The sequence below is a fragment of the Epinephelus fuscoguttatus genome, linkage group LG18 (assembly GCF_011397635.1).
Source record: "Epinephelus fuscoguttatus linkage group LG18, E.fuscoguttatus.final_Chr_v1".
In the NCBI taxonomy this organism is placed as follows: Eukaryota; Metazoa; Chordata; class Actinopteri; order Perciformes; family Serranidae; genus Epinephelus; species Epinephelus fuscoguttatus.
In genome coordinates, this window is record NC_064769.1 from 1,978,162 (window position 1) to 1,998,091 (window position 19,930).

The following is a 19,930-nucleotide window of genomic DNA, read 5'->3' on the forward strand; positions in this document are numbered from 1 at the left end:
GGCACACATGAGGACCGACCCAGGAAAGGAAGACCAAGAGTCACCTCTGCTTCTGAGGATAAGTTCATCCGAGTCACCAGCCTCAGAAATTGCAAGTTAACAGCAGCTCAGATCAGAGACCAGATGAATGCCACACAGAGTTCTAGCAGCAGACCCATCTCTAGAACAACTGTTAAGAGGAGACTGCGCGAATCAGGCCTTCATGGTCAAATAGCTGCTAGGAAACCACTGCTAAGGAGAGGCAACAAGCAGAAGAGATTTGTTTGGGCCAAGAAACACAAGGAATGGACATTAGACCAGTGGAAATCTGTGCTTTGGTCTGATGAGTCCAAATTTGAGATGGTTGGTTGGTTCCAACCGCCGTGTCTTTGTGAGACGCAGAAAAGGTGAACGGATGGATTCCACATGCCTGGTTCCCACTGTGACGCATGGAGGAGGAGGTGTGATGGTGTGGGGGTGTTTTGCTGGTGACACTGTTGGGGATTTATTCAAAATTGAAGGCACACTGAACCAGCATGGCTACCACAGCATCCTGCAGCGACATACCATCCCATCTGGTTTGCGTTTAGTTGGACGATCATTTATTTTTCAACAGTACAATGACCCCAAACACACCTCCAGGCTGTGTAAGGGCTATTTGACCAAGAAGGAGAGTGATGGAGTGCTGCGGCAGATGACCTGGCCTCCACAGTCACCGGACCTGAACCCAATCGAGATGGTTTGGGGTGAGCTGGACCGCAGAGTGAAGGCAAAGGGGCCAACAAGTGCTAAACACCTCTGGGAACTCCTTCAAGACTGTTGGAAAACCATTTCAGGTGACTACCTCTTGAAGCTCATCGAGAGAATGCCAAGAGTGTGCCAAGCAGTAATCAGAGCAAAGGGTGGCTATTTTGAAGAAACTAGAATATAAAACATGTTTTCAGTTATTTCACCTTTTTTTGTTAAGTACATAACTCCACATGTGTTCATTCATAGTTTTGATACCTTCAGTGAGAATCTACAATGTAAATAGTCATGAAAATAAAGAAAACGCATTGAATGAGAAGGTGTGTCCAAACTTTTGGCCTGTACTGTATACTGCCAGATATTAATACATACTTTCAACATATTTTACCACAGTAGCCAGAACTATAACTATAATATTATTACTTTCAATAATGTTGTTGTAAGCTACTGTCATTACCTGCATCTCTCTCTCTCTCTCTCTCTCTCTCTCTCTCTCTCTCTCTCTCTCTCTCTCTGTCTCATTGTGTCATGTGGATTACTGTTAATTTGTTATGCTGATCTGTTCTGTACAACATCTATTGCACGTCTGTCCGTCCTGGAAGAGGGATCCCTCCTCAGTTGCTCTTCCTGAGGTTTCTACCGTTTTTTTTTTTCCCCGTTAAAGGGTTTTTTTTGGGGGAGTTTTTCCTTATCCGCTGCGAGGGTCATAAGGACAGAGGGATGTTGTATGCTGTAAAGCCCTGTGAGGCAAATTGTGATTTGTGATATTGGGCTGTATAAATAAAATTGATTGATTGATTGATTGATTGATTGATTGATTGATTGACTCTTAAAGCTCCAGTAGGCAACATTGTTTTGGTATAACTGAGTAAAAATTTTATAATATCCTCTAAGCATAATGTAAATCAAGAGGTCTGAGACAAACAATAGGTTTCTGCACCTCACCATGGCTCTGTGTTCAGCCTCTAAAGAATCAGTATCGTGCCGATGTGCATCAACCAATCAAAGGTCAGCTCAGACCACTGCATTCTTATTGGCTGTTCTACTGCATATACGCGTTCCCGTGCCGCTGGCAGAAGGGGAGAGCAAGTGGCAATGGCAAACAGTGCACCAGGTAAAATAGCTATTCCAGCACAGCAACTGCCTACACGGCTAAACAACCCAAAAAAAGGAAGACAGAACTCGGTTCCCCCGGAGCCCCGGAGGGAGGGGAAGGGTGAGGTGGGTCCAGGAGCTTGATCGGGTCCAGCCCCGCCTCTCAGGCCCAGCTCCACCTTCTTGTTCCTCTTCTAATAATGATAAATTTATGGAAGGAAAAAAATCTCATTCCACATTTCAAAAACATTTAAAACACTTAAACAGAATAAGAAGGACATTTAACAAGACAAACTTAATCAAGTCACTCATTCACCAAACCATGGATTCATAGTGGACTAGTCCAGCTGATGTGACGTGTATCACGAATGCCATGGTTTTACCACTTAAGGAGGAGTCTTAATTTGTCAGCTCCTGCTCAGAATCAGCAAAAGACTCCCCAGGCTGTGTTGAATTTTTACACGTGTCAGGAGAGGTCAGGCAATTGTTGCAAAAGTGCAAATGAAAAAGCATCTTTGATTATTTTATCAACTCACTATACGAATAACTGAATAACATGTAATGCAAGTGATGACATATGTGTTCAGTTAGTAACTTAAATGTGATTACTGACTTAAGGAATAGTTTCCCCAACACTGGTCACAGGTGAGAATTGAGCAGGCACATGAATGTCTCTTATCACAAATTTCCTGCATGAAAAACTCTATGTCCTCTTGTCTCTTCTTCATCCATATCACCGTCATAAAGCAGTGTGTTCAAAAACAGGCCCCGCATTGTGATGGCCAGCATGGCATCTTCTTCATTCATCCTCAAGATCATTGGTAGGCAAACTTTTCCAGCAAAGTGGTGTTGCTTCTCCTCCACCTACTCACAGGCCAGCTGAATATCTCTCATTACAGCTAAATTCTCTTTTTCCAAAATGGTTAGAAATTGCAATATTAATATTATAGCTGCTGCACAGCTATGGGTCAGGTCCGGGCATTTTTAGGCAATTCTGAGCAACAAGCAGAAGAATTAAAAGACATTTAGGAATTTAGCAACATAATCTGCCTTTTGCATCAGCTGAGGCTTGAATTCACAACCTCTGAAACTAAGGATCAATTTCTATCTCACTGAGCTAATTAGTCAGTGACAATTCATCTGTAGCTTCACAAATTGACTAAGCCAGACGTGCAGGTTTAGCAGCTGTCCATGCATGAAAAAGCAGATTTCAAACCACTGTAAAAAATTCAGTTATCAAAACAAAAATCTGAAAATACACATATTGCATCTAGACAGCATGGAGATGTTGGTGATTTATTTTTAACAATGATTGATTTGCTTCATAAGTGAAAAACTGATGTTTAACTAGTTGAGCTATGTGCAAAGTGAGAAGCCACAGATGGTTTCACACTGAAGTATTGACACTGGATCTTTGTGCAAAGTTTGGTTTATTTTCAAGCATGACAGGCAGATTTTCTAGCAGGAAGAAGACTTGTAGATGCTGAACATCGATGAGTCAGACTCAGGCAATTCTAAGCAATAAACTGGAGCACAGGAAGATGATTAAGATGTTTACATTACAATGTGGATTCTGCACCAGTTGAGGCTCAAACCCACAACCTCTGGAACCTAAGACAGTCATCTACCGCTCTGAGCTAATTGGCAAGTAGCAACTCAACAGTGGCTTCACAAATTGAGTAAGCCATTCACTGTTGTGTAGGAACGCAGCCATCCGTGCATGGAAAGGCAGATTTGAAACCACTGTAAAAAATTCAGTTATTAAGACAAAAATCTGAAAATACACATATTGCATCTAGACAGCATGGAGATGTTGGTAATTTGTTTGTAACAATGATTGATTTGCTCCATAAGTGAAAAACTGATGTTTAAAACTGCCATTTTTACATTGACTTCAATTGTTCACATTAGAGCAAAATTCAAAATGCTGTCAAAAATTCAGTTTTTGAGATAAAATTCTGAAATTTGCCACACATCATTTACCATGACTCTAGAATTTTGTCATTTTTTTCATGAACATTGAAGATTTATTTAGCAAGAATTTGCATGTATATATTTACAGTACCATTTACAGTCAAACGGTGCACTGTAGGCTCAATTTTTGATAAATCAAAAATCTGAGAAACGTAGTTTTTGTAGGACAGTCTGAAGATGCTTTTTTACAGTTTTTGAAAAAAAAAACAGTGATGAACTTCATAATTTTTAATAGCTTTAAATGTACAAAAGTACAATTACAATACAGTTTGATGAAAGTTGTAAAGTTGTAGCACGTATGGCTGATTTGTTATGAATTTTCAAAGTTTTGAAATTTAGACGCTTGCTGTATCGCCACCATCAGGACTACTGGCTCGAGTTTACAGCTGAGGATATCTGGCATGAGACTGGAACTTTGTGCAAAGTTTGGTGAGTTTTCACCCATGGGAAGTATGATTTCCTCGGAAGAACAAAGAAGAAAGAAGAAGAATACCTAGGATTACACTAGTGTCCTGGCAACTTAGCTGCCCGGAACCTAATAATTAGTCAAATACTTATCATAAACATGTTGACAGGTAAATACAAAACATTCCCTGTACATACATGTATTCTCAGTATTGGGTGTGACCTCCATGACAGCTGGCTCAGACAAGTTGACCTCCATGACATCGTGCTCTGGTAGGATCAGTTCACAGATTATTTATGGCTTGCACCCCATGCACCCCACTTTTTTCGCATGTAAAGGAGAGCATGGCTTGAAAAATGTTTTATCAACAGCAAAGATGTAATTTTTTGCATCAAATGGATGACTGGCACCATTGCTGAAATATAAGTTACCCTTTGTCTGTGTTTTCTGTTAATGTAAACCAGCAAGTTCCTTTTATTTAATTGAATGTCGCAGTGTCTGAAGTCACCCTGACTTGCTGATGGAAACATAATCTTAGTGTTAATGACTGTGCTCCTGGCGATGGAGGTAATTCTGCTGGAGATAAAGGTGATAAAGCTGGGGAGGGAGTTGTTCCTGCTGTAGATGGAGGTGGAGGGTATGCTTCTTAGGTTTGGAAGTGGGGCTGCCTGGGATAAAGGTGCATCTGCTTGGGATGGAGGTGGTCCTGATGGAGGTGGAGGTGCTTCTGCTGGTGATGGAAGTGGAGGTTGTGCTGATAGAGGTGGTGGTTGTGGTGCTGCTAGGGCAGTGATTGGAGGCTATCCAGTTGACATGGTTTTTTTGTTTGTTTTTTACAAGTTATTGATTGTTTAAGGAAGGCAGCCCTTCTGATTAATGATACTGTTGTGCAGTAGCAGCAGTGCAAATGAGGGGTTGCTCTGCAGCTTTGACCATACTTGATGATGACAAAATCTGAAATGTAGAAAGAACACAATCGATCATTATCCTTGTATACAGAACCGTCACCTTATCATGGTGGAGGAGTTTGAGTGCCCTAATGACCCTAGGAGCTATGCTGTCAGGGACATTTTGCCCCTGGTAGGGTTTCCCATGGCAGATTGGTTCTGGGCGAAGGGTCAGACGAAGAATGGTTCAAAAGACCCTTCATGATGGATAATAACAGGAGAGCGTGTACCCAGCCCGAAGGGTTACCGGGGCCCCGCCCTGGAGCCAGGCCTGGGGTTGGGGCCAAGCCCCAACCTCCAGGGGAGACGAGTGAGGCCAATGCGGAAGTGCCAAAAACTGCAGTTCACTGACTGTCCACTTGAGGCTGGCTCCGGAATTGAGTCAATAAAATGCCCAACTTTAGAGGGGGGTTGAATTTTTTTCTAACTCTTCCGTTTAAATGTTATTAAGGTTTGAAATTGCGCATAATTAAGGGCGTGGTCACTGAGTGACAGGTGGCACCATCACGGGTGGCTAACTAGCATGCAAACTAGCCGCGTGCTCCGTTGTGTGGAGCTGAGCTCTGACTCGGCTGTCTGCTTGGCGTCATCTCAGCCAATTCTCGCCCATGTTCAAGGCATTGAACCTGTCCTCTCAGCCATGTTTGTGCCTTTTGGATATTTTTTCAGGCAAATATTGGAGTAATATGGCTTGCTGTTCGATTAATTATACCAACAGATCGTCCAAGAAGTCTGTGCTCGTTAACTAGCTAACCAGCCAGCTAACGGTTAGCCTTCGAGCAAGACGCCAGTCCGGGGATGCATCGAAGTCAGAGCCTGACAGAGTATGGAGCTATATTTGTGTCTTTATTACATGCGAGAAAATAAATGATATGAGAGGGGAAAAAAATGTTTGAGAGAAAAAAAAATATTTGAGAGAAAAAGTTTTCACACTGATAGCAAAAAATAATAATATTTGAGACAAAAAAAAGTTTTGAGAGAAAGTATTTTGTCATAGAATATAAAAAAAATAATCTGAGATTTAAAAAATGATTTCCGAGAAAAAAACTAAATATTATTTTATGCTATCAGTGTGAAAACTTTTTCTCTCTCTCAAAAAAATTGTTTCTCTCAAAACATTTTTCTTCTCTCTCTCAAAACCTAAGTCTTTGCTCTCTTGTCAGGATTTTGCGCTCACTGTGAAAATAATGTCATGGGCAGGGCCACGTTCCTATTGGCCAGTCTCAATTGAATTGACAGCTAGGTGAGGATCGTCTTGGGAGTCCAATTCAAATGAATCATTCATCCACCATGGTGGATTCACCGGCATAGATGCGCTGCATTATTTGGGAGCGGAGACTCCAATGTTTGGGTAAGATGGTGACACACACAATTGATGGGTAGCTAGCTGAGCAAGTTGGTTATCAAAATCATTCCTATAATGAATCCCTTTTCTCACCTAACGTCATTTTACCAAGATTGTGTTATTAACTGCACTAGCCAGCTAGTATTAACTTTACATCTAGCTAGGTTATCCCATTAAGGTTACTTTACTACGGTGCTTTTCTCTTCCAACATTCCATGTGTGCAGGGTGAGTGCTGCTACACCTCCGCCCTTAATTGGCATCAGCTGGGCCTAATTTCCAGTTGTCGGAGCCTAATTGCGCAGTCGTGGCACCTGCGTTATTTAGTCTTCCCCTCACGGGCGCGCTCACTTCTACCTGGCGTTTACCTGGCGAGGGCTGTGTGTGGCGTGCTCCGGTTGGCGTGCTTTGTGTGTGTCGTGCGCCGGTTTCTGTACCCAAACTTGGGACTCATAAGGTAGGCATGGGTGCTGCAATGTTTGTGTACTGTTAAAGCGTATTATGGTGTCACAGCTGCTGTGACTCTTCGCTTTACAGCGGCGTTGGCCGTTCCTGTTGTGTGCAGCTTCGGAGGGGACTTTCAAAAGCGTGGTGTCTGCTCTTCCTCACTGCGAGACGGTGACTGGGTTTGAGCTGTGCGCTGTGCGTTAAGCTCCCTTTGCTCCGGTAAGCTCGCTCAGTTTTTTTATTTCTACTTCTGCTAGTTCTGTTAACTTTATGTTAACAGGTTGTCCTGCTCTCTATCCTGCTGTAGCTGAGGCCACAGCTTGTGGCTTCTTCTCCTCCTCTGTGCACTGTGTGGGGCTGCACTCCGTAGCACGGTGACGTTGGCCGTCAGCTGGGCATCCTGAAGGACGGCTATCCACAGCCTCCAGCCCCGGTGCAGCTGCTCCGTTTTCCACTGCTGTTCTGCCGGTTTTCCACAAACTAATTAAAGCACACTGTAACGCGGCTGTGCATTCATGCGGCTTTGGACCTCTGTGTTATATTTGGAAGTCCGTCTCCTGTCCCCATATTTACCAGTGTACGAATCTGTGTGACCTTCTGTTGTTAAGAGTAGTCTACAGGTTTGAGTGTATTCCCTGGAGTGCAATTCCACAGGTGGTGTTGTCGGTTCATTTCCCTCTCCTCTCCATTTGGCCACACATGCATAACGTTAATGTATGCATATCCGCTCCCAAATAACGCAGCGCATCTATGCCGGTGAATCCACCATGGTGGATGAATGATTCAGCTGAACTGGACTCCCAAGACGATTCTCATCTAGCTGTCAATTTGATTGAGACTGGCCAATAGGAACGTGGCCCCGCCCATGACATTATTTTCACAGTGAGAGCAAAATCCTGACACGAGAGCAAAGACTTAGGTTTTGAGAGAGAGAAGAAAAATGTTTTGAGAGAAACAATTTTTTTTGAGAGAGATAGAAAATGTTTTCACACTGATAGCAAAAAAATAATATTTGAGAGTAAAAAAAAGTTTTTTGAGAGTTTTCTTGGAAATCATTTTTTAAATCTCAAATCATTTTTTTTATATTCTATGACAAAATACTTTCTCTCAAAACTTTTTTAGTCTCAAATATTATTATTTTTTGCTATCAGTGTGAAAACTTTTTCTCTCAAATATTTTTTTTTCTCTCAAACATTTTTTTCCCTCTCATAGCATTTATTTTCTCGCATGTAATAAAGACACAAATATAGCTCCATAACAGAGCAGTGTTAGGATTTAGGCATTTAGGGAGGGAATATTTTGAACAAAAGGCTGAGGCTGTGTGAGGCTTGAAAATAAAGGTCTACCACGTTAGTTAGCTAACGTGATGCAATGTTAACGTTGTCATATGAGCAGTGTAACGTTAACAAAACATTAAGGCTATACTTGTGTATGTAAATTAAAAAGTGGCGAACTGTGTGAAATTACAATAAGGTGTGTAATGTAATTAAAAAAAAACTAATGTGACATTTGACTGTCACTTAATAAAATATTAAGAAGATTAGTGTATGATTTAGGCCTGTAGTTACACAACAATAGATAATGCACAGACAGAATATGAGGACTGTGATGGCCACCACCTTTTTGTTTTGCTAAAAGAAACTGATTATGATCTGTTGAACATTAAAGTAATTTAAGTTGTATTGTTTGCATGTGAAGGTGTCTGTGAAGTAGGTAGCTAACACATATATTACTTTTAATATCTATTTGTCTGTGTAAAGTTTTCCTCTATGTGACCCAGACAGACTGGACCAGTGGACACTCAACACAAGGAGACTGCATCTGTGCAGTGAACACTTTGCGAGTCGTCACTTCAGCACTGACTCCAGGATAAAGACACCTTTTTTCATACAGTACCTCACAAAGAGTCAAGAAACTTATTAGTTTAAAATGATGAATTATTGTCCATAATACATTTAAATGCATTACATAAATTACTAATTTTCATACATTACTAAGTACTCGATTAGGGCACAGCTTGCTCTGTACTATTACTGATAAGGTGAAATCACTGACACACCAGTGTAGTTTAGTGTTCCCCTGATGCGAAAGGCCAAATGAAGATTTTATCAATCAAGGAACATGACATGTATTTACTAACTTTAACATTTTAGTGCCTTTTATGCAAAGACCCTTTATTAAAGTGAGAATTACTACCTTTTTCCCCACACACAGTCTGTGAAGAACCAGTGGAAAAAAATATTCTCATAATGAGACAGCCGAACATAGCATGATTCCACAGTGGCAGTGAGCTTTGAGAACAGTTCAGTTTCCTTTTGATAGCAACAATTATTTTAATGTGGATGAATTGCATACTGTACATTCATACTCCATTTGTCCTTGTAGTACACTGTTAAATTTAAAATCACATTCAAATATAAAGTCAAATATCTACAGAACTTAAACACAAAACTATTTTATGAATGACAGCCACTTACTCAGCAATAAGATCATTTTGATGGTGAGTGGGCTTTTAACCAAGACAGGCTGTAGTCAATGTTTTCTACCTGTGTTTTTAATCTGTCATCTTTCTCTCATGTAGGACACTTGAGGAAAGTTACAACGCCTCGGCCAATATGATATTTACTCCACAGTAAAGAGGTTGTTTCACAAGAAATTAAGATTTTGCAAATTATGACGCTGGGTCCTAATTCATAGGTTTTATAATTACTGTTATAAATCTTTTCATTTATTTCATGTGTACTTTTTGTAACCTTTTAATATGGATGTTTTCATGAATGCAAGCTTTGACTTAATTTTGTTTGTGTAATGGTTATAACTTTTGCTATATAAAATGGATCAGACAAAATTTACTTGAGTAAAAGCAAATTTTTTAAAGCTGTCATTCATCAGTTTCCTGTGATGATTGGAAATATAGTGGTGATTTAAACCATTAACAAAATATAATAGTTATTAATGGTATCTTAATGTTTTCATTTATGTCTTAACATTTACCCAAGTTTACATTTATCTTAGCAGAGTGTAAAAAAAAATGAAAAGCTGGTTTTGTTTGAACATTTCTTTAAAGGGAAATTTCGGTTTATTTCAACCCGTCTCCTATCGTCCTAAATTTGTTTCAAGTGACGAGTGACATAGAAATAATAGTTAGCATGTTAGCCGTTAGCCTAGATACAGCCGTAGCATCAGACCTGTTAAAACTTAATTGAACGGGCATCCTTTCAAGTGCAAAGTTGGTCATATTCACTTATTTTGTTGTCAGTCATGTTAGAAAAGGTTTGATCAAGCAATATTACTCTAACAAGAACAATTACTTAATCGGGTTAGTTAGAATGATCCACAACAGTTGGTATGAGAAACTGACCCGTTTATTGTTAACAGGGTTAACAATAACAGGCTTAACAGTTAAATAAACAAACTTTAAACTTGAACATTAACATTAAATAAAAAATATAGCTGGTTTGCTTTGGCTGCTTTGGCCCCTTAATAAACAGAAAATAAATCAACACAAGAAATCTTTAAAATGTCTAACACTGAAATTAAAATAGCAGCAAGACTCCACACACTTGTGCTTTGGCCCCCTCATAAATAAAAAATAGATTAACACCACAAAACATTGTTGACATTTAACAAACAATGCAGCCTTTCCTTTTCAATTATTTTTGTAGTGTCAGTGCCAGCCTGGGGCACAGGCACACAATATTGTACAACTGTTTAAACAAGCAATAGTCCATCCATGGCTCCAATTTCACTAATTGTGCCCAAAACAATGCCATCAGTGCTCTTTACTTAAACAGTAAGAGTGTAAACCAAATAAAAATATCACTCTCAAAAAGTATGCAAAGTATGTTTGTCACCGTTTATAACACTAGTAATGGAAACCCGTAAAAAGAATGGTCTAGCAGAATGCTAAGGAGTGGAGAAGTGAGTGACTAACTGTAATTTTATTTATCAATTACACACAATCATACAGGCTACACCATCCAACAGATTGTAAAACAATCAGTAAAAGATCACATTATATAATTTACTTATCTTCCAATGATGTAGACCTACATCAGTCTAATAATATCAGACTGAAAGAAAAGACCTTTGAAAACTTTTTACCACTATTTAGCCAACCTCAATCTATTAACCTCTCTGTTTATATTAGTTGTATTTATATTGACTATTTTATTTACTCAAATTGTTACTAACAGAACTTAGCTTTGCCAGCCTGTTGTAGGCCTACCTCCAGACCAGCCCTCTCTCTACAATTACATTTCTATAGAGGACATCCAGTACACCACCATCTTTTGTACTATTTTATTTTCATTATTATATCTGACCTATTTTCTCACCTATACTGTGCTATGTCATGTCCTATGTCTTGATGTATCATACTAGCCTTCAGTACTGTATGTGTACTGTGTGTGTTTGTGTGGAGTATATTTTGGGACTTGTCCAGGTAATCAAGGACAGTGGTTCTCAGTTGACTTTGGCTGGTTAAATAAGGTGAAATAAATGATAACAAAAAAAAAAAAGCAACCCATTTAATGGAATATCATAATGAGTGAACAAGTGTCAGTGATAGCAAATAATGCAAATCATTACCAAAGGAAAAGTTGTTCTATTATTTAGCAACAATGAACAGACTCCTCTGAACAAATTATGGAAGCAATAGTTAGCAGTAGGTCGGGCAAAAAATTATAATATGGGTGCAGCCTCCATGCAGACCAAGCCATTTCCCTGCAAAAAAAAATGTACAATTATTATCTTTTCATCCTGCAGTAAAGAAAGGGGAGACGTCCACCACAAGAACATTTTTTTATTTCAACAATTTATTCAAGCAAAACAAAACATGACCATCTGACTGAACTTCTCTGTCACTCCTAAAAGGAAAGCAGAACGTGTCACTCAATTTGGATACAAAAGTAGAATGTTTGTCAATGATAACTAAAGTTATTGATTTAGTCATGAACACATTTACTCAATCTGGAAGAAATAGAGGAAGGATAAGTCTTTGTTGAGAATATAACTGATAGCTTGTAGTCATTCTGTCTTCAAAGTAACTAAAATGAACATCTCTAAAAAATAAAATCAAAGAATATGAGAGCTTTAAAAATTGTATTGAGATAAAAAATAGTCACTGACCGATCAAAGAGTCTTTACTCAGGAATGCCTGCACACATTTGGCAAAACTTTGAGCAAAAGCCCGGGTGACAATCATCTGAGTAAATTCCCCGCAGCTCCCCTCTTTTCCCCTTTCCTGCGTAGCCTGTGGGTAAATAAAGGATTTATTAATTAACAGTACTTATTTGAGGCCCCACTTCATTTTTTCTATTTGATGGGTCTCTTGAATCTCATTACTCATAATTGCAATGTTTGCTTATGTCAGTTTTGAAGGGTTACGAGCGTTTCCATATTTCTATTATTTTACTATTGCATGAATTATTACTGCAAATTATGGATGCCCATGGAAATGGACTGATGGGGTTTTAGCAGTATATTCTCACTTACCTACAACAACTTCATTTTTTGATAAGAAACAGTTCTCTACTGCAATCTCTGGGAGGTAATAACAAAAATAGCTATCATATTAACATTTTGCTTACCTGGAATGCAGTTTTTATAGGTCTCGTTGCACTCTCTGCACGTTTCCAGGGAATACATGTTGCGAAAATCTGCTCGGTACCTTTCAGTGAACTTGCTCCAAGTTGCAACACCTGTAAAACAATTTTGACCAATTCATCTAACTTGGACAAAAGTGCAGTTTATTTATAACTTACATTTTGTGTTTCTAAGTCTTACTGTTAAGCCACATGAAATGAGCTTTTCTTCTGAAGTGCTCTGTTCCATCCCTGTGCTCTGTTGACACTTCTTTGAAGTGGTGACACACCAAGGAGAGGGTCAGTATTGCCACATCTCCATCGCTCAGGACATCCTCAGCAAAGATCTCCTCCAACAGGCAAGATGGCAACTGAAACAACTGACATTTAATTTTTATATTTTCTGTTGGAAAAGACATTTATAGAACACTGTGAAAATGTGAGCACTGAATATATTCAATAAACAAAATTACTATTATGTTAATTGTTTACAGCCTGTTCAGATATTAAGTAGTGAGTAAAGGCATTAATAAATACCATATCAATAGAAACTGCCAAGTCTTCCTCTCCTTCATGTTGGATGGCAGTGTCTTGTGGGAAGGGTTGCTGTAGTGTCTATTAAATGAATCTTAATATGTTAAGATGTGACAATTTGATAAAATAGTATAAAATTATTATGAACACATGCACTCTGATGTGACACCTCTAACACTTAAACCTACCATCCATCGGGAATAAGATGCAGTCTTTTGAGGCTGCATCAACCTGCATCATTGCCATGACAACAACAGCTTGTAATTTCATTATTAAGACACTTAAAACACCTAACCTTAGTCACAGATGATGTCACTATGTACAGGTTCAACACAATAAAATTATAGGTACAACAGATAGATCACTTAGGGAAAGTAAAAACTTACTGGCAGTGAGAGAATAGGTATCATAGTGAAGGGCTGTTTCCACGTGGAAATGACATAGCCATCCACAGCAAAAACATCCTTTCCCTGTAAAGCAAAGAAGACAAGTTTCTATTATGGATCTTTAAAATTAATAAAAAATGAAGTACTTTCACTAATAAAATATTACTACATAACAAAAAATTACCATACATACCCTGTGTCCTGCAATTTGTGACACCAGCCACAAACAGCAGTTGATGATCTGTAACATAAGAACATATTATTGTATGAATTATAGACAATTACACCTGAAAGACAGTCAAATAACTTTGAGAAAAGTGTACTAATAGTTGCCTTCACTTCTCTGTTTAACCCAAGTTCCAGGAAGTCCAGCCTTTTTAAAACCGAGGTGCCCACAACACCTATTACCTCATCCTTTGGTTTTTGGATATCCAACACATTGTTGAGCTGAAAAATGACAGTATGAATTTCAATAGCACAAGATGGCAAAACATAAAACAATTTAAAAATGAAAACTCAATTAAATGAAAAACACTATGTTTAATGTTGTCTATACGAAATACATATAGATACCCATGTAACTTGGCCTTCATTCTTACCTGGAGGTCTGTCACACTGCTTCCAGCACTTGTGTGGAGCATGTGTTTCATGCCACCACAATCTTCATTGCACAATTGATAACGACCTGTAAGAGAAGCACAGTTAGATGAATGGCAGCATAATACAAGTAGCAACAGCCTACCTTCGTTACAAAATGCATTAATCTCCATACTTAGTATGGTGATGGAAGTGGTCGTGCTCCCAGAGGCAGCTGATGGTGTTGGGATGGGGGCAGCCAATGGTGTGGGGATGGAAGTGGTCCTGCTCCCAGAGGCAGCTGATGGTGTGGGGATGGAAGTGGTCGTGCTCCCAGAGGCAGCCAATGGTGTGGGGATGGAAGCAGTCCAAGTTGTGGTTGTGGCTGCTGTTGCTGTTGACAGGCAAGGGAAACAATTAAGATCATGACTTGTCAACACCACTATGCATTTACCTATTCAATACTGTACTAACTGGACTGAAAATACCTAAAGCCACAATATACTGTGCAACTACATACCTGCAACTATTTGCCCATTTGAGTTCAACTGTATTTCCAGTCCACTCCCCAATGTTTTCTTCATGTCATCAATCCTTTTTGCATTGCGTCGATTGTTGTAATGGTGCAAAATGTTCCTCATTAGAAATATATGGGATGAGGGGGTCATCATATTTAAAAAATGATTATTCTTCCTCATGCCACCGAAGAGCTGCTCAGCACACTGACTATTGACCCAACCACATAACTGAGGAACAAGTTCTATTTTCCGCAACACATCCTTTTTGTCTTTTGTGTTTGCCTCATGGAAGCGGTCGTAAAGAGCATAATGTTCTGAAGATCCTGTCAGAGGGTGGCCACCTTCATCTGGCACTGGCTTCTTTGTCGCTAGCCATGGCAAGCTGACTTTTGCATGACCTGCAGAGGCCAATCTGATATTCTCCTCAGTAGCATCCATCAGTCTACCCTCGTGAGGACTGAACGGCAAGGACTGTGGTTCCCTAATGTTTGTATGCGTTGCCAGGCCCCTTGCAAAGTCAGACAAAGTCACACTGGGGAAGTGTTTCATCGATAGCAGCAAATCTGCGAAGTCTCGAGGGCTCTCAGCCCTCAGGTTAAACTTCACACCATATACAACAGCGCAGGGGCATGTGACAACAGCCCATCCACCTTTTGAAAGAAAGTTATTATCATTAGGAGTACATATTCAAAGTAAAAACTAATTAATTACTGATGGAAACACTTGTGAATATGAATCAACTCACCAGAGGCCCCCCAGACCTTTGAAAACACTTTGTCGTATGTTGAGCGGTCCTGCATTTCTTTTCTCAACCTCATAACTAGGTCCATCCTAGAGCCCTTGGAGTCTATGCCACATTCCTTGCAAAGACTACGCCCAGCTTCCATCTAAGATGTTTAATAGCAGATATTATGGTCATGATGGATTCAACAATGAGCTAACCTATGGAAAAACAAGTAATGTTACAGTGTAAATACCTTAAGTTTAAGAATCTCATCAGTGAGTCTTGGTCCATGGTGCCCAATTATGGTAACTGGGTCGTACCACAAAAGAGCTCTGCCTGTTACCTGCAGGAACATTTCAGAAAATGTAACAAGTGTTACTGCATGACCATGAAACCTGACCTCACTCTCAAGAGCTGTATTTCAATAATGTGAATTGCGGCAGTGAATAAAAGGGGAAAAGAAAAAACACTCAGTGTTTGTCAATTCAATCAATCAATCAATTTTATTTATAAAGCCCAATATCACAAATCACAATTTGCCTCACAGGGCTTTACAGCATACGACATCCCTCTGTCCTTATGACCCTTGCAGCGGATAAGGAAAAACTTCCCAAAAAAAAAGCCTTTAACAGGGAAAAAAAAGGTAGAAACCTCAGGAAGAGCAACTGAGGAGGGATCCCTCTTCCAGGACGGACAGACGTGCAATAGATGTCGTACAGAACAGATCAGCATAATAAATTAACAGTAATCCGCATGACACAATGAGACAGAGAGAGAGACAGAGAGAGATGCAGGTAATGACAATAGCTTACAACAACATTATTGAAAGTAATAATATTATAGTTATAGTTCTGGCTACTGTGATACAATATGTTGAAAGTATGTATTAATATCTGGCAGTATACATGTGTGACAATAGTCATATGTGTATAATAACAGCAGAAGTATGACTAATGACTAATGATGGCAGCAGCAGCAGGAGGCATCTGGCAGGACCACGGCAGCAGCACAACCACACGTCACGCTGTCCAGGCACCGCTGCGATATGAGTTCATCTGAGAGATAGTGGAGCACAAAGGCTCCGGAGAAGGAGCCGAGTTACTGACATGCAGTATGGCCGAGTTAGCAAGATGCAGTAATAGAATACGAGAGAGACAGCGAGAGAGAGAGAGAGAGAGAGAGAGAGAGAGAAGGAGAGAAGGTGCCCGGTGTATTATAGGGGGGTCCTCAAGCAGACTAGGCCTAAGTCAGCCTAACTAGGGGCTGGTACAGGGCAAGCCTGAGCCAGCCCTAACTATAAGCTTTATCAAAGAGGAAAGTCTTAAGTCTAGTCTTAAATGTGGAGACGGTGTCTGCCTCCCGGACCGTAACAGGAAGATGATTCCACAAGAGAGGAGCGTGATAGCTGAAGGCTCTGGCTCCTGATCTACTTTTGGAGACTTTAGGGACCACGAGTAACCCTGTGTTCTCAGAGCGCAGTGTTCTGGTGGGATAATATGACACTATGAGCTCTCTAAGATATGACAGAGCTTGACCATTTAGAGCTTTATAAGTTAACAGTAGGATTTTACATTCAATTCTGGATTTTACAGGGAGCCAGTGCAGAGAACCTAAAACAGGAGAAATATGATCTCATTTCTTAGTTCCTGTTAGTACACGTGCTGCTGCATTCTGAATTAGCTGGAGAGTTTTTAAGGACTTACTAGAGCTAGCAGATAATAGAGAGTTACGGTAATCCAGCCTAGAGGAAACAAAAGCGTGGACCAATTTTTCTGCATCTTTTTGGGTCAGGATAGGCCTAATTTGCGCAATATTACGCAGATGAAAAAATGCAGTCCGTGAGGTTTGTTTTAAATGAGAATTAAAAGACAAATCTTGATCAAATATTACTCCGAGGTTTCTTAAGGTATTGCTAGAGGCCAGAGCAATGCCATCTAGAGAAACTATGTCATCAGATAAAGAGTCTCTGAGTTGTTTGGGGCCAAGAACAATAACTTCAGTTTTGTCTGAATTTAACATCAGGAAATTGGTGCTCATCCAAGTTTTTATGTCTTTAAGGCAGTTATGGAGTTTAGTTAATTGATTAGTTTCTTCTGGCTTCATCGATAAATACAACTGAGTATCATCCGCATAACAATGGAAATTTACAGAGTGATTTCTGATGATGTTACCTGAAGGAAGCATATATACAGTGGTGGAAAAAAGTTTTCGGACACCCCATGCATTTGTGAAATATTGCATTAAGAATCACTCTTAGGTCTTCAAGTGCAATTTCTTTTAGTACAGTCACAGCCAAAATACTAAATAAATCCTAAAAAAGCCATTAAAAACTTAAAATCGATTGGTTCCATAAAAATACATAAGAAATTTTGAGTATTGGGTGATTTTGGTACCAGTGATGAAGGTCGTTCTTTTTATTACAAGAGACAATTTTTGTTGCCAAGCTTCGTGTCTACATAAAGCCAGCACATCTGAAAGTTCTTCAGACACAAAAATGGCTAAAACAAGGAACCTAACGCAGGAAACACGCCTGAAGATAAAGATTCTCAGCCAGGAAGGGTACAGCTGCCGCCAGATAGCCAGGAAGTGCAGATGCAGTCCTTCAGCAGTTGGATACACTCTGCAGAAAAACAGACGAACCAACAGCTTGGAAGACAAACCAAGATCTGGGCGTCCAAGGGTTTCTTCAGCAAGAAATGACCGCATCCTGATCCGCATGTGCAGGCAAAACCACCGAATGACATCACAGGAGCTTCAGCAGCAGTGGTCAAACCAAACTGGTGTCCAGTGTTCCACCCGCACTGTACGTGGCCGACTTTTACATCATGGCTTAAGGTCCTACAAGGCTATCAAGAAGCCCCTGATCAATGAGAGACAGAGGTTAGCCAGGCGTCGTTGGGCCCAGGCACACAAGAACTGGACAGCCAGGAATTGGAAGAAGATTTTGTGGTCAGATGAGTCCAGTTTCCAGCTTTATCTTCCTCCTACTAATGTGAGGGTACGCAGAAGGCCAGGCGAAGCATTATCTCCAGCATGTACAGTACCTACTGTCAAGCATGGTGGAGGCAGTATCATGGTTTGGGGATGCATGAGTGCTGCTGGTGTTGGTCATCTCACTGTCTGTGATGGCACATTGAACTCTACCAAGTATTGTACCATTCTCCAAACCCACATGCTCCCTTCTGCGCGTGCACTGTTCCGTCGAGGTAAAAACTGGATGTTTCAACAAGATAATGCCCCTTGCCACACATCCAAGGCCAGTAGAACTTGGCTGCAGGAGCACAGTATCCAGGTCTTAGAGTGGCCAGCTCAATCCCCGGACATGAGCCCCATTGAAAATCTGTGGTGGATTATCAAAAGGTCTGTTTCAAAGCATAAACCAAAGAATTTAGAAGAATTAAAAGCAGTAATTCAAGAAGAATGGGACAAGATTACCCCTCAACAGTGTGAAAGGCTCGTGGGGAACATGCCAGCCAGGATTAGAGCTCTACTATGTGCCAATGGCAGGACTACTAAATATTAATTTGATGATGTGATGGTTTATTATTTTTTGTTCAGTTTTGAACACATTCTCTGTTACTTGTTGACTTTGATACCGACAATGTTGAGAACTGACATATTGAAACTGTCAAGAATTTAGTTTTGTTAGTTTTTCTTGTAAACAATAAACAAAAAAATATAATTTGTATTTGTTTGTATCTGTCTAATGCAGCCACACCTTTTGAAACACAAAAAAGATTTTTCCACAAATATTTCATGATAATATTTGAGATTGTGTAAAATTTTAAGGGTGTCCGAAAACTTTTTTCCACCACTGTAGAGTAAATAGGATTGGTCCAAGCACAGAACCTTGCGGAACTCCAAAACAAACTTTGGTATGTAAGGATGATTCATTATGAACGTCAACAAACTGAAAACGATCAGATAAATAAGATTTAAACCAGCTTAGTGCAGAACCTTTTAGGCCAATTAAGTGATCCAGTCTCTGCAGTAAAATTTGATGGTCAATTGTATCAAATGCCGCACTAAGATCTAATAAAATAAGTACAGAGACGAGTCCTTTGTCTGAAGCAATCAGAAGGTCATTTGTAATTTTAATTAGTGCTGTCTCAGTACTATGATGCACTCTAAATCCTGACTGAAATTGCTCAAATAAATTATTATCCTGGAGAAAATCACACAGCTGGTCTGCGACTACTTTCTCAAGGATCTTTGAAGAAAGGGAAGATTAGATATTGGTCTATAGTTGGCTAACACCTCTGGATCCAGGGTGGGCTTTTTTAGTAGAGGTTTAATCACAGCTACCTTAAAAGACTGTGCTACATAGCCTGTTAATAAGGATACATTGATCATATCTAATATATGAGTGTTAACTAAAGGAAAGACCTCCTTAAGTAGCCTAGTTGGGATGGGGTCTAAGAGACACGTTGATGATTTGGATGAAGAAATCACTGCGGTCAATTCTTGAAGAGAAATTGGGGAGAAGCAATCTAAATATATATTAGGTTTTACAGCTGTGTTTGAGGTTAGATAGGTACTATCTGAGGACAGGAGGTCATGAATTTTGCCTCTAATAGTTAGAATTTTGTCATTAAAAAAGCTCATGAAATCATTACTGCTAAGGGCTAAAGGAATACAAGACTCAATAGAGCTTTGACTCTCAGTCAGC

General features: G+C 39.8%; 1 protein-coding gene across 3 annotated transcripts; it reads right to left on the reverse strand.

The window, feature by feature from the left end:
• Positions 1–10,422: 10,422 nt before the first annotated feature.
• Positions 10,423–15,670, reverse strand: LOC125905808 (uncharacterized). 3 transcript variants are annotated; one of them, XM_049604037.1, is made up of 13 exons: positions 15,515–15,670; positions 15,283–15,424; positions 14,540–15,187; positions 14,216–14,413; positions 14,043–14,128; positions 13,777–13,890; positions 13,637–13,684; positions 13,444–13,527; positions 13,061–13,138; positions 12,726–12,903; positions 12,530–12,640; positions 12,069–12,192; positions 10,423–11,663 (listed from the first exon to the last, which is right to left on the reverse strand). In XM_049604037.1, the coding sequence occupies exons 1-12, from the start codon at positions 15,614–15,616 to the stop codon at positions 12,083–12,085; spliced, it is 1,899 nt and encodes a 632-aa protein (XP_049459994.1). In that variant the 5' UTR covers positions 15,617–15,670; the 3' UTR covers positions 10,423–11,663; positions 12,069–12,082. The 3 variants fall into 3 exon arrangements, with proteins under 3 accessions (XP_049459994.1, XP_049459996.1, XP_049459995.1); XM_049604038.1 differs by lacking the exon at positions 10,423–11,663 and adding an exon at positions 11,730–11,806; XM_049604039.1 differs by lacking the exon at positions 13,061–13,138.
• Between the last annotated feature and the right edge of the window lie 4,260 nt (positions 15,671–19,930).